This window comes from Parasteatoda tepidariorum, chromosome 3 (assembly GCF_043381705.1).
Source record: "Parasteatoda tepidariorum isolate YZ-2023 chromosome 3, CAS_Ptep_4.0, whole genome shotgun sequence".
NCBI lineage: Eukaryota > Metazoa > Arthropoda > Arachnida > Araneae > Theridiidae > Parasteatoda > Parasteatoda tepidariorum.
This window is the reverse complement of record NC_092206.1, coordinates 33,183,442-33,207,393: the sequence shown is the minus strand read 5'-3', so window position 1 is coordinate 33,207,393 and position 23,952 is coordinate 33,183,442. Positions and strand designations below refer to the sequence as shown.

At 28.6% G+C, this 23,952-nt stretch overlaps 1 protein-coding gene across 1 annotated transcript in view; it reads left to right on the top strand.

The window, feature by feature from the left end:
• Positions 1-21,578, top strand: part of LOC107457018 (lachesin) — a 221,079-nt gene extending 199,501 nt beyond the window's left edge. The window contains exons 7-9 of the mRNA XM_016075047.3: positions 13,656-13,718; positions 15,792-15,881; positions 19,130-21,578. Coding sequence (XP_015930533.1) covers positions 13,656-13,718; positions 15,792-15,881; positions 19,130-19,230 — 254 coding nt within the window. The 3' untranslated portion in view covers positions 19,231-21,578. The remainder of the gene's footprint in view (positions 1-13,655; positions 13,719-15,791; positions 15,882-19,129) is intronic.
• Positions 21,579-23,952: the final 2,374 nt, after the last annotated feature.

The following is a 23,952-nucleotide window of genomic DNA, read 5'->3' as shown; positions in this document are numbered from 1 at the left end:
AAATTCTTGATAAATGGCATTGTAATGAACTTGCGAAACTCAGCTTTAATATATAAAAAATATCCAAATGAAGCTAAAATATTGAAATAGATTTGCTTAAAACCTTTTCATGAGACATATAATAATTAAAATTTTAACCAGTTGGTAAAAAAAAATTATGAGTTTCAAACTATAAAAATTCTGCTTCAAAGCAAGTACATTTACTTGTTTTAAAGTATATGGTGGATTTTTAATGTCAAAATATATTATTTTGTTTCTTCCTACTAGGAAAATGTATGTTGTAAACTGTTTTTCAAGAAGAGCTTTAAAACGAAAAATTTCAGTAAATTGAAACGTTTGAAACTTGTCCTTTAAAAGCAATATTTCTCCAAAAATTTTATTCACTTCTGCTTCTCAATTTAAAAATTTCTGAACCTAGAATTAATCGATAAATTTTAATTTTTTTTGCCTTTATTCTGTATTTTCATATTTTATAACTCACTCCTCTGCACTTTAAAAGTTAACGTTAGTTGGTTAAATTAGCTTAGTACAAACTCTTAGTTCTAATGAATAATCGTTTTACTTAAAAATCTATCTTAATTTTTAAAGTCTAATCTTATCTAAATTTTTAAAGGCCTAAATAAAAACATTTTCTAAACAGCATAGAAAAGTCAGCAAATCGTTATATTTTTGTTGGTGATCTTAATTAAAACATCTGCTTCTCTTACCGTAGGATTGTTTTTTTTTGTTGTTATTATTGTTATTTGACTAAATGTAGAATAGTGAGCAAGAAACTAATTAAGTTATTAACACTATTGTATTAAATAATAACTGAAATATGCAATAAGACTTTTGATACAGAAAAATACCAGTTTAAAATGTAAAATAAAGGGACTACAATTTGGATAGCTATAACTATTAAATGTGAAAAATTATAGAGAAATTGATTAAACAAAACAAACGATATGAATACATTTATGTTTAAAAACAGGTATGTGTAAATGAAAAAAATGATGATTTTATATTTAATATAAACTACAATTAAATATGATAATTTTTTCCAAAAGCATTCTAGCTGTAAAAAGGTATTTCCTATAAAAAATACATTGTTGTTTTGAATGTAATAAAAATAATTGAAACATGCAATCAAATTTTTGATACGGAAAAAATAGAATTTATGTATGTAAAATAAATGGAACTAAGAGCTTAGAAGTTCTGACTATTTAATGTTGAAACCTTAATAAAAATTATGAACCAAAACGAACTTAATGGATATTTTAATATTTATAAATTGGTGCCATAAAAGTAAAAAAAAAAATATTTGTTTTTAAATATAAACTAAAATTAACTATGAGAATGTTTCCCAAAATTTAGAAAAAGCATTCAACTGCGTTTACTTTTTCTTAATTGAACAATTTATTCAATTACAAGGTAAAAAACTTTCCCAGCATAAATGCATAACATTTTAATAACTTGTAGCTCAGTTTACAGTTTTTATGTTAATAAATTTCCTGACATGCGACTCAATGCGTCCATTGGGTTATACAATCATAAAAGTAGGAAATAAACATGAGTCACCAACATTCCATTGTGGAATTGCCGAGAAGTAAGTATGTCATCTTAAGAACTCTTCCTTTATCCATTATATGAAAGAGGCTATTTCTTTCGGATTGAAAGATAGATTATCCGATTTAAATTAAAGATCACCAAATCATCACTGGTGACCTTTAAAACATGCTCGAGACATTAATCTCACTGAAAAGTTTTTCACGTTCCTCGAATCTCCATAAATAAGTCACATTGATGAGCTACTGCTATGAACCGGAATATAAAATTGCCATGAAATTTCAGAGAAACTCAAATTCAAGTTATTAATAATGTATATATATATATATATATATATATACAGGGTGGTCCCGAATTCATGGTACAAACTTTAATGGTAGGTACAGGACATTGTAACAATGATTTATTGTATAGGAATGTATAGTCGCAAGTGACGCGGTGAGGCGTAAACAGGAGAAATAACGGCCGAAAGGAAAAACAAAGATTTTATTGAAAGCGTTGTTGACAAGTGTCATGTTTACAGTAAGTGTTCAAAATTGCGTCCACCAGAAGCGATACATGCTTGACAGCGTCGGTGGAGCGATTGGCGTACACGTTCAAAGATGCCTGGTATTTCACGCACACCTGCAGCAGCTACAGATATGCGAGCGACGAGATCCTCATCTGAGTCAACTGGAGTCTCATAAACAAGATGCTTTAGATGTCCCCATAAAAAGTAATCGAGGCTCGATAAATCGGGAGATCGGGGTGGCCAAGGGATTGGTCCACCACGCCCAATCCATCGAGCACCAAACGTGGCATTCAGGTAATTCCGTACATCAATGCTGAAGTGTGCTGGCGCCCCATCGTGCTGAAACCACATGCGGTTACGAATGGCGATCGGAACATCATGCAGCAGTTGTGGTAACACTTCTTTCAGAAAAATAAGATAGCTTCCGCCACTGAGTCGCGTGGGTAGTAAGTATGGGCCAATCAAAAAGTCGTTCACAATACCAGCCCACACATTAATACAGAAACGTTGTTGAAACGCATGTGGACGCGTTGCATGTGGATTATCGGTTGCCCACACATGGGAATTGTGCGCATTAAAGACACCCTCGCGTGAAAATGTCGCTTCATCTGTAAATAGCACATCACCTACGAAATCCGGCTGCAACGCACATTGCTGCATCACCCACAGGCAGAAGTTCACGCGGAGAGGATAATCTGCCGGATTCAATGCTTGTACTTTCTGAAAATGGAAGGGGTGTAAGCGATTTTCGTTTAACACTCTGCATACAGTCTGATGACTCACACCTACGTCACGCGCAACAGTTCTTGTGCTTGACTCGGGTCTATCAGCCACAATGTTCAAGATGCTTTCTTCCAGCCTTGGAGTGCGTACAGCTCTTAATCGACCAGCGTCATGTCTGTTGACGTCGAACGCACCTGTTTCACAAAGTTGACGATGTAACCGTTGAAAAATTCTATGATCCGGCATTCGTCGATCAGGATACTCCGCGCGATACATTCGTAACGCAGCTCTGCCGTTACCATTTGCACGGCCGTACATGTAATGCATGTCTGCTTTTTCTGCATACGTAAAGTCACCCATCGTCTACGGCAGCACAATTGTGAATGGCGCTTTTCCCTACTGCGATGCATCATTTTCAACGGCGGCTAGACATCTACTGCCCTCTACCGGCAATGATACCAACCGATCACTCCATTTCTCTTTCCTTTTATTTCCCCTGTTTACGCCTCACCGCGTCACTTGCGACTATACATTCCTATACAATAAATCATTGTTACAATGTCCTGTACCTACCATTAAAGTTTGTACCATGAATTCGGGACCACCCTGTATATATATATATATATATATATTTCTGACAAATTTGGGCAAGCATCGGGTAAAACACAATTAATTTCAGTCATTGTAAAATCGCGTCATTAGCAAAGGTATCCATTTCTTTGACTTGAGATCCAAGTAAAAACCATTTGTTAAGGCTAGTTAGATTTTTAGTTGCTGTCATGTCTCAATTGAGAGACCAATGCACCGAAAACAAAACAAAAACATAAGCGCACAGCTGTTTGGCGAGAACGCTTCTTTAACCCTTTCACTACCAATTTTTTTTTCTGAGAAAAAAATGAACTAAGTAATTAAATATATCAGTTACAATACAAATATCGATAAAATTCTAAAAAAGGGAAAAAATTACTGAATTGTTAGTAATATCAAGGAATACCAGTGGGACATGCATTCATAATAACACAAAGCATATTTAGCCCATAGGGTTATTTGAAACTGCCTGCGGAACATATATGTCCCGGTGGTAGCGAAAGGGTTAACGCCAATTGAAATTTTCGCCAATCCTTTCCAATCTATGGTATGGTTTGGCAATTCGCTGCCTGGATCCGCATCACATTTTAGAATTTTTGACTGAAAATATAAACAAAACAGTGTAAAGAAGAAGTGACTTAGTAATGAATTAAAAAAAGGGAGTGGAATGTTTAGATTTAAAGACGATTTGTTTTTGAAAGACGATACACTTGAGAGAAAAATGAGGGGTAATGAGGGCTGAAGAAACAGGGGAGGGGAGATTTAATGACACAATTAGCATTAATTAATGTCTTTGAATCAAAATATGTTGGACACTAAAACAAATATTTGTCGAGCAACATGAGTGCCTAAATTTAAGAGAAATATGATAACAGATAAAATTAATCAAAGAGTATTTTTGTTTAAGTGACGGCTTATTATTTCATAATAAGATCTCTAGTACAAGTGTAACATAACTTGTTTTCCTTTATATAGAAGTGTGAAAATGTTAGAATCAGCACATGAATCACCATCCAAAAATCATTCTTTCTTCCGAAAGACTAAATAGAATTCAATATAATTTTTATTGACCTAAAATAAAAAGTAAATATTTAAGAACATTGTAAAACTGGCGAAAGAAGGATTTTACATCATTCTAAGAACATCTTACCCAATATATGTTAAAGGCAATGTGGTTAAAAATTAAAAATGCTTTCGGTACATTTCAATGCGCAATGAATAAACCACTACATGAGTTTAGTAAATTTTGTAGAGCTTACATAGACAATGTTGCAATATTTTCAGATAATCGAGATCGCCATGAAAATAATTTATGACAAATTTTAATTGAATTTAAATAATGCAGACCTTTTGCCTTGACAATACTAATGATTTAATCGTTGTACTCAAATAAATTGGTATAAAAAGTTTTTTTCTCTGATTTTTTTTTGTGTTCTTTGGGCATTTATTTAGAACTTAATGAGCATTTATTGGTTGATATTTTTTTGTATGTATTATGCTAAAATTTGGAACTAATTTATATGTATAGTAGAATTCTTGTTTGTGATTTCAAGCTTCATACTTTGTACCTGTGCTTGCTTTGTTAATTTTGATGATTGATCTTTTGTTTAAGTATTGCAGCCATAATGTTTAAAATTCTTTTAGATTTTAAATTGTTAAAGGTTTTATTTTTTATTTTCGTTACGGATTTAGATCCTGTTTCCCGATCTTGGATTTCGGGAATTGTTAAGGTTTTGCGTAAAATATGGTTCTTTTCAGCCAAAGCTGGATCCAGACATAACGTCTGGCTGTGAATAACAAATAAGAATTAGTTGTTACGGATTTACGATTTTAATACGGGAAGTGGCAGGATGAGGACGTAAGAGGGCTTTGTTCCATAGTTTCATACCTATTTTCTTACCCCATACCATTATATCTATTTACATATTGTAATTTTAGATCTTAATGTACTCTCGGGCAAGGACTAGCTAGGTATTTCATCTCTGCATGTATTTAGCGAACTTGTGACTGTTGTCGAGGTCTGTAATGTAGAGACGGATACCGCACGGTTATTATTTGATGGGCTGGAGTACAAAATATTATTGTGCCTTTATCTGTTATTTTTCCGTATCATATACGTCTAGTTATATGGCTTAATTACTAGTTATTGCTGTAGTATTTAAAACTTACATAAATTAGCAAACATTCCAAGACAAATCAAAGAAAATAAACAGCGACTTACACAGTTCTTTATGAATTGTTATATTATGTTTTGCTTGTTGGCCATGATTTTCACATAAATAAAGATAAGAATGAGTATGCACTTCAAGATATAATAAACTAAGAGGCGTGTCATTTTTATCACTAATGTCAAATGTATTGAACTTTATTTTGCGCGAGAAAGAAGGAAAAAATACTTCAATATAAATATATATAAAAGAATTTTACAATATCTTAAACAAATCTCGTAATAAATGTGCCATTTTATAAGAATTTATACGGGGGAAAAACAAACAAAACAATCGCATTAACTTTACTAAGTTTTTATAGCTCACATAGAGTTGTACTTCGAATTTCACAAGACTATAAAACTCTTCGAGTGGATCTGGCTTTTATTTTCGCTATAAAACACAATTAGAGGGCACTCGTCGAAGTTCCTAGGAAACGATGAACAACTTGTTCAAAGAAAAACGGTGGAGTTCCAGAGATTATCGAGCTTGATTCTCGCCAAATTCATTGTTAAGTCCATCGAATAAGGTTACTTTTCCCCTCCAAAGCACTGTTACCGAAGCTCCTAAAAGAATTACAAAGCTCTGAAACAAGCCTATTATTTTCATTAGGTATTTGAAAACAGAAGAAGTTTGATAAGCGTTCCTGAAATGGCGTCGTATTTCGATGACTGTTACTCTTAATGGATGGGTTTCAACTTTCGATTCGACGAAATTTCGATTGCGTGCTTGGAAGAAAATTAAACTATCTTTTAGAAGTTCGTTAACAAGAAACACGTTTACGGTGCACTTTTAGTTTAATGATGCGCTCACCCTAATTAACACCTTTAGCGATGGGGGGGGGGCTAATGTATCGTATTTAATCTCAACTTAATTATAAAATGAGTAACTTGTTTATTTTTTTCTAATGAAGGGTTCAGTCTACTTTTTAGTGAACGATGGGATATCAAAAAAGTATACTACTGGGCAATCTCGAAGAAATGTCGTCCAATGATAATATGGATATTTTGATCCATAAAATACTAACATCATAATATCATACGCAGTTTCAGCTACCCTAAACAGACCTAATATTTTCATAAGGTATTTAAAAACGTAAGAAGTGGCGTCGCATCTTAATGGGTATACTGGAAAAATTGTTTCTCAAAATTGAGCAAAATATGTCAAAATATATTTTAAAAAAATATAATCTACTTTGAATACTCATTGAGAAAAGAGACGCGATCAAAACATCATCTACTCATTTTCGAGCAAATTGTATAATATCAAAAATGACACATCGTGTACTCATTTGGAGTTACTTTTTGTTTAAACAAGAATCTCAATAATGAGTTAATAATGTTTTTAACATGTTAATAATGAGTACTTAGTACTAAGTGTTAAATTTTGAGCATTCAATGAAATTTTCAAATTTCACTATAATTGATAAATAAGACACTTTATCTAACTTCGGAGCTATTTTTACGCAATTTTTTTCGATTTCGAAAACCTCTTTTTTTATAACCTCTTCTCTTTCTTACAGTCTATATTTAATTGATGAATTTCAGCTTTCTATTCGTTGAAATTTTAATGGCGTTAAATGAAAAAAATGACATTCTGTTTCAGAAGTTTCTCAAAAGAAACATTCTTATGCTTGGTTTCAGTTTAAGGCTGCGCCCACCCTGATTTTTACCTATTGGGTGGGATAAATGTATCATATTTAATAAGTTAATTGCAAATTAAATATATCAGAAATAATTTGTTCCTTTTTTTGTTGAATAATTTAGTTAATTTTTTAGTGTATGATGGGATAAGTAGCATTAAAATGAGTCCTCAATGAAAATCTCGGGAAAAAAATATTTTTAATGTTCAACAAAAAAAAAAAATGCTGCGTAATAATGTACGTTGATCCATAATATGATTAAATGTTTCTGTAACCTTAATGTTTGATATTTAACAATGTTTCCCTTCAAAATTACACATGGTAGCGAGTAATCAATTTGAATATAGTTAATATTTGCGACAATGTAAATTTAGCATCTTTTTTAGGTTGCTGCAAATTTGCAGGATATTTAGATAGACGTTTTTAATGTTTAATGTAGTGCAATGGATTAAGTTGTTTAGCATTTCTGAATACAGTTAAAAGGAACTTGCTTAGGCTGACTTTGAAAGAATTATAAAAGATTATTTAAAGTGTGGAAAAAACATGGACTGATCAAAGTAATTGGTAACAGTGACCGAAATTAAATTATGGGTGACACATTAGAGAGCATGTATAAAAGGCCATAAAACCAATACACATGATTTAAAGTGCCTCTACTAATTTATTGTTATAAAATATTTTTCTTTAATTCAACACGGATCTCTCTGAACTTTTTCACTACTTTAAATTTTTTTGGATATAACTACAACTTTTTAAAAAATAAATCTTAAGTTATATATTTTTATAATTTTAATTATCATTTATGTTCGTAAGTACGTCTTTGTGCTTGAATACAAAGGAGAATGACTTACAATTACTTCTCTTGCTGTGTCCCTTCACTAAATGGAAGATTATGTTTCTATTTGTAAGTACGACAAATAATTAGTAATGTTTGGCAAAAATGGTACTTTAGGAACATCCGAAATAAGATTCAAATACTCGGAAACATTTATGGATCGTTAGTGAGATCGTTCATTTTCCTCTTTCGGTTAACATCTTTCTGTTCCTTCAATTATAATTTAACATTGCACAAGTAGGCATAGGAATTTAATTTCAGGTTGAAACTTGCGCAATGATGATCTATTTAATTGGAAGGAAAATAAGGTTAAAAAAATATGAGCAACAGTCTTTTATTAAGTGTGAGAGATTATTATCCTATTAACTTATGGTAATGTTAAATAATAGACTGTGTATATAGAGACTATCCTAATGACTATAATTGAAAAATTTTACGATTATTAGTATTTATAACAATCTAACTAAAAGTCAATGCGCATTCCTCCCTCTCAACATGATTCAAGCTGAGCAAGAACAAAATACTTAATTATTGGTTGGGATTTGTGCAGCAATGATCTATAAAAGAGGAAAGAAATGCAACCAACAAAGTAATGATATCATTTACAGAATCTTGAGCGGTAACCTCTGAATGAATAGATCTGAAATCTCATTTGATCTGTAAAAAGGACTAGCTCTTATAGGTCCATAAGTAGGACAAATGTTTTTAATACTACCATGTAAATTTTGAAAAATTTAAAAAATAAGTAAAAAATGCTAAATTTTTCTCTGAATATCGTTAATATATTCTGTTTAAATTTGAATGCATTATTTTACTCTCTTTTGAATGCATGTTAAAATTTAAAAATGAAGTTTTATTTTTTCTTAATGAATAAATTATGCTCTTTTCATTAAGGTATTTTACTTAGTTTGAAAAACCTATTTTAATGAATTATAATATTTTGTTCACATAATTATCAAATTAAGGAATAAATTTCTCTTATTCAAACAGTAATTTTTCGAGTAAAGGCTCATAACTGCTTTGCATACTTATTTTCATTATGGGAGAGAAAGATTCAATTTTATCCCTTCCTCCAGTTTTCTTTAGTGAATAATTTCATTAATTATTTGGGAAATACTAGTCTTTCAATTATTCGGATTTAATGAGTTTAAAAATTCGTGACATAATTAGAAATGCTAGACATGGCTCCCTAGTGGTAGTTTAAGGAATGAACAAAAAATACTTTGTTACATGAAAGGGACGAAAATTTTAATTTTATTGTTCATTTCCAAACGAATCAATTTTGATCAAAATTTCATTAATTTGAAGTGCATTTGCTTAAAATAAGATTTATTATGTGCACTCCATAAGTAGAAAATTATCAGGACTTGCTCAGTTCTTGCGGCGATTTTTAGTGCTTAAATATCAGAACTTGTTATACTATATTTTTTCATTTAATATTTTATTTGTTACAAACAGTTATCTGTATTTTCTTGGATATAAGAAAGGAAACGAAAAAAAATGCATTTTGTACATTTACAGCGGATCAAATTATTAAAGCAAACATTAAATGATTGTTTGTTTTCTTAATATTTATTATGTATTTTCTAATGTAACTCATACAAATTTTTTATGTAAATGTAATGTTATTTATATCTTACAGCATTTTATTTTTTATAAACCTACAAACTAACTGCGGAAATCTGATTAGAAGCAAATTAGTTTACTTGTTAGTTATTAGTTATTAGTTTAGCTTGATTAGAAGCAAACGTTTACGAATTGTCGTTTACGAAATCCATTATTTAAAAAAAAATATTAGAGGTAAAATTCTTTTAATCAACTTCAAAACAAATAAATATAAAACATTTAAAAAGTATTCAAATTAAAAACGATAATTATTCAATAGCCAGATATTTAGAGATTTTCTAATGGAAGTAATATTTATGATTTTTTTTCTTTACAAATATTGAATTTTCCTAAGGTAGATTAGCCGAATATTTACTGGATGTTTAAAATGAAAAAAATGCTTTTATTGTGTCATTGTTCTGCAGTTTATATTTTCATCATGGATATTGAGCATTCCTTAAGAAGCTATGAGAATTATTTTTTCAATGTCTGACTATATATATAAAACTCTAATGATGGTGAAGCAGTTTTCCATTTCATAGGTACAATTTTCGGCCGGAAAATTATATGGCATAACGCAAAATCAATTTCTATATTTTTTTTAGTCATCATCCGCACAAAATTAAGAGATTTATAACAGTATTGCTTTCCTGTAAAATATTTTTGTATCTAAAGGTTAAAGTTATTTACCAATAATAATATTTTTTCTTATTTAATCTGCTACTATTAGGTTTTTGATTTTTATTGCTTCCTAGATTAGGAGTTCAATATTTAAAGAGTATTTTTTTTCTTTATTATAACGTATAACGTAACTTAAGATATTGCCTTATTACACTGCTTCATGAGTGGATATGTTAAATTATGGTTGTGAACTCACCAAATTTGTTATAGTAATATACCAATAATTTTTACATGCTAAAAATCAAAATTTTTTTCAAATATTATTAAAAATAAATTGCTGTAAAACAACTAAAACATATATAATGCAAACAAAATTTCAAAATCAATGTTAAGGTGTAAAGTGTCGAATTTTCTTCAGTATATTACTTACTAAAATCGTTTCAATCTGGAAATATTTAACTAAATGCAACTTTCAGAATTTATACTTTTTCAATGAATTTTACCTTAATTCTATTCTGGCTTTTTTTAACAATTTGTTTTAAATATTGAATTATTGTTACATATTTTTATTCTTTTTTTTTTCAAAAAGTTTAATGTTTATTTTTCAATTTTTCAAATCTGTTGATTAAAAAATCAATATTAATATAAAAAGTTACATTAATACGAAATAATATCAATATAAAAATAATATTAATATTAATTCAGGGTATGTTATTGATGAATTAGGATCTTGAAAACTATGACAATTGGTTAAAATTACTGTGTGAACAAATATTACGTTTTATTTTAAGAGTTTCCCAGTTCTAACTTTTACCACTCTGCTGTCATATTACAGGTCTACATTAGTTACAGGTCTGTGTAGTTACATCACATATAGCAATAACTATAAAACATAGTAATAGAAAATATGTGCACTGCATGAAATCGAATTTCCTGACATACTTGATTTCAATTTATTCTTGAATCATATATTAGTTACTAAGGACAGATGCCATTCGCAATTATGAGTTTGATATTTTTGAGACAAAGGTTTTACCTTATCAGATATAAGAAATAAGCAAAGAAATTGGAAGACAATTCAATAGAAATAAATTAAATAGCTTCTTAATATTAAAGTAATAGAAATATTCATGTATATTAAAACAACAAAAGATCAATTTAAATTTTAAATTAAAATAATAATTTCTACTTTTAAAAAGTAAAAAGAACTGCTTCGGTTTAAACTTAATTTACAAGTATGGCAAAGTTTAATTCGAAATATCGTTAATTAGTGTGTTATTTGAAACCGATAATTGAAAGTAAAAAGCTTCATTTTTCAATTAAGGTCTAAATGATATGTCGTAAATTCAATTAAAATGTTTCTATCAAAGTAATTATTGAAGTATGTAATTCTATCCATTTCAGAAATTTGTTTATTACTTACTTTCTGAATAAATAATCTTAATTTATGAAATCTTAAAAATTAATTGCTTACTTTAGATCTCTTAGTGACAAAAAATATACATTTACGACACTATACTTGTATACTTTCATATATACTTTTCTTTGAATAAAATATTTAAATAGCTCATATTTCATGTGTACTAGCGTGTTATGACATCAGCAATATATTTAATTAGCATTAAAACAGTTAATCTTATTTAAAGCCTTAATTAAAAAGGTTTATGACACATTTAGATCCCAAGCATTTATTCTTCTTTTTGAGATACTTTTAAAGAATTTTAATGGATGTGCGTGTGAATAACACACAGAGATGTCAAAGGTTTCACACCATTAACTAAAGTGTTAAAGACACGCTATACTGCTGCCATTTGCATTCATTTCACAAGTCTTATAAAAAGTACAAAAATGTCTTAACAGACAGCTGAATACTAAAGACTCAAATGATTAATCAATGTTTCTTCTTTCATAAACTGTCATGCGCTTTGAATTTTGAGTCATATGATTCTGTGTTATTTTTCAAAATTTATTATGTCATGTTATTTGCAAAGAAATTACAAGTTTTCTTAATTATTTGATTACCTATCATTTGAAATTAATTCATTTGTAAAAACAGTATTATTGAAATAAAGCGTTACGCTACTGCCGGTTAGAGATCAAGGGGTCATGGAGGTTAAGGCTCTCCAATTACACGAGCAACGGCATGATTGAGGCAATGTGGTCGGTATAGCGTTCAGGCAGCCTTTATTTACCAGACAAGCTGGTACCCACCGATCTAAATCTACAAGAGCTTCAAGTCGATACTGGGATTGAATCCTAGACCATCATAATGATAGTTCAATCCCTTAACTACTCTGCCATAACAGCAATAACTCGGAAAATTATATATATAAATATTTATANCCGAAGAGCCATTACATTATGACCACCCTGCTAATAACATGTAGGACCACCTTTTGTCCTCAAAACTGCTAGCACCCGCCGTGGCATTGATTCCACGAGGTGCTGATAGGTAGTCTGAGGTATCTGGTTCCAAGCGCTCACCAACTGTTCCTGCAATTCCCTCACATTGAGAGGGGGTAGCGTGGCAGCACGAATTTGGTTTTCCAAGTAGGACCACAAATGCTTTATTGGATTATGGTCAGGTGAATTTGGAGGCCAAGACATGACTTGAAAGTCACTGGAATGTTCCTCGAACCAATCCATGACGATTCGACCCTTATGACAAGGTGCATTATCCTGTTGGTAAACACCATCCCCCGCAGGAAAAACTGTTGCCATGAATGGGTGAACCTGGTCTGCAACTATGTTCAAGTAGCTTACAGACGTCAGGGATTGTTCTATGAGGATTATGGGTCCTAATGTACGCCCCATGAAAACATAGTTCCTGGGCAAGAAACCGTGAAAACCAGGGCGAGCCCATTGTTATAGATGGAGGGTGGTCGTAATGTAATGGCTTTTCGGTTTATATGTATATATATATTGGTCGGCAAATTAATTGATATAAAAATATATTTTATGAAGTCTTAGAACATAAAACATTTGTTTAAACCATTTTTTTGATTTCAAAAAATGTTTAATCGAAATTTACTTATACTTTTAAAAACGGTACTAAAATTAATTTTATTATATACACAATCAAAAAACATTTATAGAGTTTAAACTGAGCATCAATTATAAATATACATGCAAAGTTTTGAAATTAAAAATATAATAAATTAATTAATTTCGAAATTATAATCTGTCTATACTTTTATTTAAAACATACTCTTCTCAAAAGTTTTTTTTTCGTCTTTCTGTTTCCTTTTTTTACGAATCACTTTAAATTAGAAATGTACATATTTTCTATGTGTTCGTATTATCTTAAATTAAAATGGTAACAAAATTATCGAAAAATGATAGAATTTTAATTAATTTTTTCTTTTACTTTTCTCACAGAAATACATGACTCGAAGCATTTCATCAATACACCAACTACGCCAGAAACAGAAGTAGTCAAAGGTAAGCATATTTCTAAAAAGTACCAGGAGTGTTTTTTTTTAGTGAATATATCTCTGTCAATTAAATAGAAGTGAATTTAAAAGGTTGTGTGCTTTTAACGAATGTTCATAAATAGAGAAATGATATGAAGCGTGTTTTGAAACGTTTACTTTCAAACACATTTAATTAACTGGTAAAAATAACAAGCACTTAATTAAAAATTTAATTAGTTATGTCTTCCCTGCTTTTTTATTTGTATTTTATTATTTCATATTTTGCAAGCAGTTCAATGCATACTTTGCTTAAAAAATGAATGGTTGATTATATTTATATTTATTATTTTGAGATATATTCATGAATTAAAAGTACGCTTTAAACTGAAAGAAAAAATTTACTAAAAAGAGAAAACAAATATGGCTTTTAAGTAAACGTCACATTTCGTTTAGTATTTCCTTGTTATCCATTCTTGTAAAATTGGTCGCAAGCGTGTCATCACGTGCTTGACACATGTGAACAAATCTCTTATGATGAAATCTTTTCATGCATCCTCTATCGACATAAATAATTATAGACGTATCATTTATCACTCCCTATTCCATTACAAAATATACAAGATGCGTAACATGAAAAGTATTACATAAATTAAAAATCATCCCTTACATAAACTATTTGAAAACATTTAAGCATAAAATGATTAAAAATGAGTGTTTGGGATTATTTTCAACAAATATTAAAAAACTTTTCTTCAAAATGAATATTTTTTATTTCTATTTATAAAAAAAATCTGCACATTATTATACATTTTCTCAACTTTTTGCTTTAACCCCTTAACAATCTTATTATTTTCAATGAAAACTCTTCATTCAAGAAAATTATTCAAAAATGATGTATGAACAATAGATCATGATTTTTTTAGCTAGAAAATTAGTGAAAAAAATAATTTTTTTAGATGAAGCTATTTTTAAGGGTTATTGAGATTGTATGTTGGTTTCCCAGTGAACAGGGAAAATTAAAAATTGCTTGCAAACAAAGAGCATTGCGTTTAAAACTAAGCATTAAAGCTGAATTTCATTAAACTTACGCATAATATTAAGAAATGTTAGTAATTTTTTCTTGTATGAAGAATTTAAAAGCATGAGATGAAAAGGGCAACGTCACAATCTGGTTAGTTTTTACAGAATTTTTTTTCTCACCTAATGTGTAAAATAAGAAATAAAAAAATCCAAGTACAAGAGATTAATATATTTTAAACGTTTTGGTTTCATTAAGTTTGAACACTTTAACCCCGAAAGATCACGGACACGAGGAATAAATAAGAAAATTACCACATCTCTTGATTTTGCCGAAATTAAATGTGAATAAATAAGTGTTTTTAAAATTGTACGGGGGCATTTAAGGTTAAATTTATATACTTTAAACTTTTTGAAGCCTCTGAAAACTATGCATTCTCTATGAATCAACTCGAATATAAAAATTGCACTTTCCATACCTGTATTATTATAATTCTTTTCGGCATCTTTTGTGGCAAACATTCGAAATATTTTTTTTGCAAGTAGGCAATATTTTGAAGACAGGTTTGAGAATTACATATAAAATAAAAAGTCATTTTAATTTAAATTGAAAACATGAAAAAAAATCATCGAAAAGAACGATGAATTGCATCAGTTTACTTTAAGATTGATATTGGGTGAAAATGAAACTTAATTATCTTGTATTCGAACTGAGATAAATGCATCGATGAAGGTTTATGCATCTTGTCTAAAGGGTTCTTAATAATTTGTAAAAAATCAAACTGTTTACTAAATGTTTATAAAAATTCAACCGCAGTAAACCTATGTTAACATCAATATGAATTCATTTTTAATGTATAATCCAATTTCTGGGTAATTTTTGAGCAATGTAGAAATTTGACAATAAAATTGTATTCCATTAGATTGGAAATAAATTGATACTTACTATTGACAGTTTTGTAAAATACTATATTGCATTAAAATGAATGTTTTTATAAGGATTTTAGAAATGCTAACTAATTGACATTCATCTGTCATATTTTTATTTCTATTTATTTATCTTTGTTTTTTTTTTAATTTTCAGGTAAAGGTCCACCAATGCAGGATGACTCATTAACAAAGGAACTTAATGGGGACGTTGAGCCTCCAATTCAACGTCCAAGTGTTTCAGAAGGTATAGTTTTTATTTATTTATTTAATATATTTAATAGTTACCAATGTACTCTTATGGCATCCTTATTCAAATCACTTTTTTTAATTGAAAATGTACAAGGTACTCAATAAAGACTTGACCAATTCTTTCACCTATCAAATAGTTTTAGATAGATTCATGTTTATAATATTAAACTAATATCGAGTTATATTAAAGTGGCTATTGTGCCTTGATAATATCAGCTGCAGCAACGCCTGATATCAAGCTGGAAAAATAATCTCCCTGCTTCAAAAACGGTGCAAAATATGAGGTAAAAGGGAATCAATAGTATATACCAAATGGTAGATTCTACTCGAAACGGAATCTTTGTTTGTTCACGATATCTTGCAGTGCTTGATTTTTACGTGACGAAATGATCGTATAAAAACATTTAGCTACTTTAATAAAACACTATTCCTAACCTTTAAACTTTTCTGAAAACTTTTCTTTAAACTTTTCTAAACTTTTCATAGAAAAAATTGTGTTTTTTTACATTAAGATATTTTAATTTTCTACTATCGTTTCTTCACTCTATATTGTGAAGAATCAGAAGCAAGCAAATGCGTTTCTGAAAGACTTTTGTCCAGAAAGTGTAGATCCGTAAAAAATCTGTGATTTTCTTTTACTTTGCGATATTCACACCATTTTAAAAAAAATACTCCAATTCCTCAGTTTTCTACCTGAGAATGACATGGATTATGTTGTGCTTGAAAAAGCATTTTATTACTTTTTCTTAAAGTTGGTCATGAATTCTTAAACTTGAATGAATATATTTTTGGATTAAGTAGATTATGAGCTTAGATAATTCAAACAATAAAATAATTGACTGAGTAAAGTTTCAAGCACTCAAATATACGATTTTCGACAGTGGCACATTTCAGAATTTCGCATTTGATTTTTTTTGCTTCTGTATTTCTAGTTATGAGTTTTTTATGTAGATCATAACACAATCGATTGACGCAATTGATTATAATACAATTGATGTAGTTTTATTGACTGAAGTGTTTCCAATTTTTTGAATTTCAATTGATTTTTGGTTATTTCCTCAAAGCAGAACTTTATGTTTTCAGCCCCAAATTTCTTGTCAGTGGTTCATTAAATTTTGATTAATTTCTGTCTTTTCATTACTTGTAACTCTTCTATAAAGTGAAATGCAAAAGTTTCCGACAATTATGATTTTTTATATATTTTTTCATTTATATTTTTTTTTTACTTTTTCTGAGATTTGGCTTTTTAGGGGAGTAAAACAAGAAAAGTTTTTATTTTACTTATCACTGAAATCAAAATCAAATGATATCTGATAATTTTGTAATTACTATTATACGCTTAAATACTTTTAAACATAAGAATAAAATCCAATATTTTTTTCTTCAAAAGAATCCGACTTCATATATTTTTATTGCTTGACTTGGAGTCAACTGTCAAGATGCCATTATAATCGAACTAATTCTAAATATTTCCGTAATTAATATTCAGTTTGAATTAACTATCATTACATTTAGATAAATAAATCTGAAGTTAAATTAGATAGAAATAAAATTATCAAAATAAAACGTGAAATTTCATAGTAGTATTCAATTAGTACGTAAACTGTTAGTGTTCTGTTTTTTAATAATATGACTTAAAATGTAAATCTAAAAGTGGGAAACCAACAGAAACAATGGAAAAAGATAATCGTATTATAAAACACAAGTCTGTGTCGTACTGAAAAATTTTGCTCGAATTGCATGAAGCTTCCAGTAAGTGTTGAGAATGTTTATAGCAGTACTGTTACAAAACGTTTCTATGATTTTAAATTGTATTGGCAAACAGGAATAAAGGAACAATTAATAAGAAAAAAAGATTAGAAGACTAGAAGTGTGAGTGGAATTTTTTCAGGAATACAAATTCACTTTACACGGGAGTGAGGGCAGGAAATATATCTAATATCGGTAAAAAACAAGGTTTATGTTACATATCAAACTGACTAACGTAACGCTGGCAATGTTAAGATTTGGAGTGTTTATTAAACGTAAAGTATTTTAGAAACGGCTTATTAAAGTAAAATGCGTCACTTTTATGTAAGTGCGTAGTGATTTATAATATCATGATGGATCGAGTCTTGTATTGGTATACTTCACTGACCAATCTTCAGACGTACTCCGTCCAAATTAAGTCTTATTGTAGGTTCCAGATCTTACTCACTTACATCAGCAAGTGGAAGTAACCATAACGTCGTGTAAGAAGTCATCAATATTCAATATATATATATANTTTGCCACTCTTATTTTTTACCATCACCGAGTTAAAGCACACTTAGATAATTTCTTTTTGTTATATATATATATATATATATATTACGCTTAACATCGAAAACCGGAATGAAACAAAATTTAATCTGCATGTATAAATAACCTTGTTATGATTGCCCCAATGGTCATAGCTCCAAAGTACTAATAGTAATCTGAATTATTTTAGTTGTTATTTTAAATGTTCAACTTAAAGTCATTAAAAAATTAAATGAAATTAAAATCACAATGTGGCTGAATACATTTGAACAGGTAAATAACGTACTGTATTTTAGTTTTTATGTTTGCAAATGTTTATACTCATAATAATAAATAAGTAATAATGGGATATTATTCGAGTTTGGTTATAATAATAAATAAAATAAAAATTATTTGTTTTCACTCATATAAACGGTCAAAAGTTGAAAACGTTTTAAAATTGTTCTCATTGGAGTCTTTTGAATGCTATGGTATCCCTTTCTTTTTAATTTGAATTTTAATAGAATTGCTAAGAATATGTGCATTAATGTCCATTATTATAGTTATTGAAATGGAAAATTGCGGGAATCTGAATAAAATTACAGGTTTTAATAACATAATCATTTGGTGTAATCTATTTATTCGGTACGAGAATGCTTTTAATCTATAAGGCTCTTCTATACTGAGTAAATTATGTACTCAATATGAAGCTGAATTTTATGTAAATTAAAACTATGTTTTCTTTTACTTATGCTCTTCTTTGATCTATTCAGTGTAATTGTGTTTTTTTATAAATAAAGTTCTTACATTAGAAAATGAATTCTGCACTTAATATATATTTGTATTTTGTGTAAATTACATTTATGCATTTTGCAGTTTCGTTTTAATATATCACTTAGCTGCAGATATGTTTTTATAGGTCTTTTTTCAGTATGTTAGTTCTCTGTCCATATTATATGCGAATTAAAACTATGTTTTTTGCAGGTGCTTCAAGTTCCACTAAACTTCTATCCAACAAACAAATATTTATGCATCAGGGTTTGGTAATTTGCTTACATCTTCTGTGGAGTTTCAGATTTAAGTGAAAGTGGAACTAAAGAATAGAAATTATGAAAATAACAGCTATCTATTCCTTTAACATTTTTATATGGGAATAATAATTGGTGCAAAATTGCTTAACGTGTAAGCACCTATGAGACATGGAGTACTATATGAATTTTACCTAGAGGTGAATTCATAATCGCACAGGCCTATTTTGTCTCTTTACACGTTATATGTCCTTTTCATAAAAAAAGCACAGTAATGAAAAGTTATGAATTGTTTATAAATGTGAATAAAAGATTTATATTGTGTAGAGAGAAAGAAAATAATTTTGATGATACTTCAAAAGATGAAAGTTTCAAGCAATATCAGTTATAAATTTTTGAAAGATACATGTTTATAAAGAAGTTATAAGTATGTTATTCTTCAAACTTGTTGACAGATGGTTTATAAATGTGGCAAATTTTAGAGTGAGCTAAGGAATATACATTCGAACGTAAAGAATGAATAGAAGAAACAAACTTGCTGTTCGTTTATTCGGGTTATAAAATGTTCAAAACATTATAAAATTCTAAGCTCAACTACCAGATGAACTGTGTTGGAGCATTTTGAATATCAAAATTATTTTGTGAAAATTTTTTAAATTGATGTTTATTAATTTATTTTTAAATTTCTTAAAAAATAAGTAACTCAATTTAAGCGTATAGCAACAACATAGAACAAAGTTAAAAGAGGGATTAATATTAACACCATTTGGTTTTGAAGATACTGCGGTTTCTCAGTAAATAATATAACTGTTAAAATTTAGAAGAAATTTTGTTTTGGTGTAACTGAGAGTAATAATTATTTTTTAAATTATTTAATGTTAAGATTGTGCTACGAGGTACTAAGTTAAGTCGAGATACTTTGAGTGTTTATATGATATATTGTGATTTATTTTCATCAGCATTTTCTGTACTCGATCTAAATGTGAGATAATAATGAGGATAGTTTTTTTATTGTGTTGAAATAATTCAAAATAATAGTTTCCTATAATTAAATCACAATTGAGTGTTGAAATGAGCATAACAATGGAATTCCAGAAAGTAGTTAAGTTCTAAACAAATCATACTTTATTTCATTACTATGATACACTGTTAGAAATTTCTCAGAGAAAAGTGGTTTAACAACACTTTATTTAGTTTTTATTTTACTATATTCAAACTAAATAGTCAAATAATCATAAATAAGGAAGTGTTCAAATTATGAAAAAAATACCGTTTATTACCTGTTTTCAGCTAATACGATTAAACAATCAGAATTTTATAGCACTAACATAGCCCTCTTAATGATGCCAGTTAGTTCCTTTCAGCTGGGTACAATTTATAGCAGACAGGGCAAATTTGTCTATTTCACAACCGTCAGAAAGTGCGATTGAGTCCCAGTTTTGGTATCACATTATATTCAAAACATGAAGATTTTCCAGGGCCCTGCATTTCCCAATTTTTGACTCTGGACTTTCAGAATGAAATACTCTCATCCACGCAAATATGCCAGTAACATGAATACGTTTAACATGATCTTTCTAGTATTTCCCATCTCTTACGTTGAGTGAAACAACCAGATAAAATAATTAAACCACATTCTGCGGTTCATTTGATAAAAAAAAACTTTTGTACCACAGCCTAACTAACCTAGTCCTTTTACCAATGAGTTTTAAATCCTAGTCCCAATATACTGATAAAATTCTTTTTTTACGACTTTAAACCATGCAAGTTGTAAATGGTTAAAAAAAAACATGTAGTTTTGAATTCATGGTTTTGTAACCATACTTGTTGTAAACGGTTTCAAAACTGTAAATGTTCTTTACTGTAATTTTTACCATTATTTATGGGCTAACTACTACCGTTTATTTTACTGTTATTTTAGAACGAAAATTCTAACACTGTACTTTTCAAAAATTAATTCATAAAAGTGAATAATAAAAGTTAAATTTAATTGAAATTGAAGAAAAATAAATTTTTTAAAGGCCAAATTAATAAAAAGAAATTTTATGAAAGTAATATTTGAAGTTTTGATTTATTATAACTAATTTTTTAAGGTCTGAGAATACTATAAAATCATATTATAGTGTTCAATCCATAAATAGAATCATTTTGATGACTTATTTGAAATGTCTTCCCATCAGCGAAATTAACATCATTAGTAGTCTTCATTATTGACAAATTAACAAATGAATATTGTTATACAATATCTAAATGTCTAAATAACAAATGTTAATTTAAATAACATTATATTCTGTTCTATGGAAAGTGGCATTCATTATCATATTATTTTTATAATCACAGTTTTAAAAAAAAATTGTGGATTTAATCTATAAAAATATCTAAAGAAAAAAACTTCTCAAAATAAATTTAAATTTTTTAAGTATAAAATATTTACCCTCGCAATACTTGAATCAGAATATTACATTAAGGTTAATAGCTAACATTTGATAATACTAAAACCGTGTTTTGATCATTTTAACGAGAATAAAATGAAACGATAAAATATTGATTATTTCTAACAATCATCATGAGATTTTAAGAGTTGTAACACAAACCAACAAAACACCACCTGCAAAACTTTAAATACATGTTAGAGGGAAAAACCAGAAGATCGAGTAACCGAAAAAGTTAGGCCCTGCTAGGCTGTATTATATCTTTGCAAAAGACAGAAAGTAAAGAATGAGAAAGATTTATTGTATTTCTAAGTCGAAGAAAATTGTCTTCTGTGTAGTTTTTATCAGTAACTTATCGTCCTTTGGTTTACTCAACATTTTGTAAGAATTTAAGCAACACTATTAACAAAATTACAAAGTCTGTTAAAGTTTCCCGGGTTTACAGTTCAGTGTGCATTTTTTTTAATATGAATTCAACTCTTTTTGTGAACAAATACTAGTTAAAGCATATAGCATAATACATTAGAAAATGGTCCATATTTATTAAATTTTTTTTTCTTCTCAGTCTATACAGTTTCACAAATGGGATGTATTCATTGGCTTTGTTTCGACATTTTCAGACCCAATATTACTCCTATATTTCAAGTACTGATCTTAAACTGTTTCTGTATAATATAATTTCCTATTTGATCCGATGACAAAGCGTTTCGTTGATTTTTATTACATGCCAATAAAAATACACTGCTTATAAAACTTCCTATATCAGAAGATAAATTATAATTTTTTCATAAAAATTAATTCATACATTTCATGAACTTTATAGTGATACGTCTTCCATACTAAGTAACCACGATTTTTGTGATTTTTTAGATCCTTAAAAAAGTCTGAAACATTGCAAAATAAAAATTTGACGGGTTATTAAAAACGTCGAGCTCTCCTTTTTCTCGTAAAACATTTATAAAATAATTGTTTGGTGTAAATGTTAATATAAAATTTAATGATAAATAAAAATAATATATTAATCTAACATAGTGTTATATTAATTTTATATTTAATGAAATTTAAAATTCACCAATTTTTGTAATTAAATTTTTTCATGAATTTTGGGCTAAATAACTGCACAATTCCTATTCGTTACATTAATAATTTGTTACTTTATATAACCAACTTTATGCGAAAAAAAATTTTTGTTATATAAAAAAATAATAATTAAGTTAAAATTGTAGCATTAGAAATTTTGAAATGATGGTCGCCAAATGTTTTATTTTTATATTTATTGTGTGTAATGAAATTTGTGTATATATGTAAGTGTTGTGTACAGAGTATTAGAAAAATAAACTGATGACAAAAATAAATTTTCTTTGGTGTATTTTTTACAGGTTGCTTCCCTTGTGTCAAGCGCAAACTCGATGCGACAATCTCTTAAAAATACATTTGTAAAAACTTCTATTAACATGCAAATTTTAATTTGTACAAAACAAAGTGTAGTACTGCCTGTACACAAAGGTTAATTATGTATTAAGAAACGTCGAAAAGCATTTTAATGCATTTTGTAAATGAAATAACTCTAGAGTATTTCTGTCACAGGCATTATTAATATTTATATATATATATATANTATATATATATAACTTTTTTTAACCCTAAGGTACAAATGTTAGTTCGGTTTCAAAATTAATAGCTAATTTACATGTTTTAAACAATAGTTTAAGTAAAATTAAAAATCTCCCAAAGACAATGTCTTTGGGAGTTTTAACAAAATTTTTCGTCTTCAAAGCTTTTCTAAACTTAAGCAGTTTTGATTTATTTTTAAGGCCCCTAATTTTAGGAAATACTTTATCTTAATATTTCTATAATAAATTTCAAAATACAAATTTTTATTGGACAAAACTTGACTGGGGATTTGTTGGATTAATAAAATATTAATTTTTTAATAAATATAATTTAGCATTTACTTGCAAAATTATACATGTAGCAATTTTCTTTCAATTTAAATAGCAATTTTTCCTTAAAGAACCAACTGAATTTATGAAATTATATTTAAAAGTATATATTCAATAAAGTATTATTTTGTTTTCGAATAAAAATAGTCTAAATTTAACTAAATATTTAAATGAAATTTACAAATGCATTTCTTGCTCATTAAGCAAAAATGGACTTGAGGAATCTCGCGATTCTGGAAATTCCAGCGATTTGTTGAAATATTTCTGACTTAAGTACGAAGAAAGTCCGCAATCATTAGTTCCAAGTAGACTAATTAACGAAATACCAAAAAACAGGAATATAATTGTTTGTTGAGTAATGGCGTGTTCACTCACGGATTAGTTTGCGAAATAATAAGATAAAT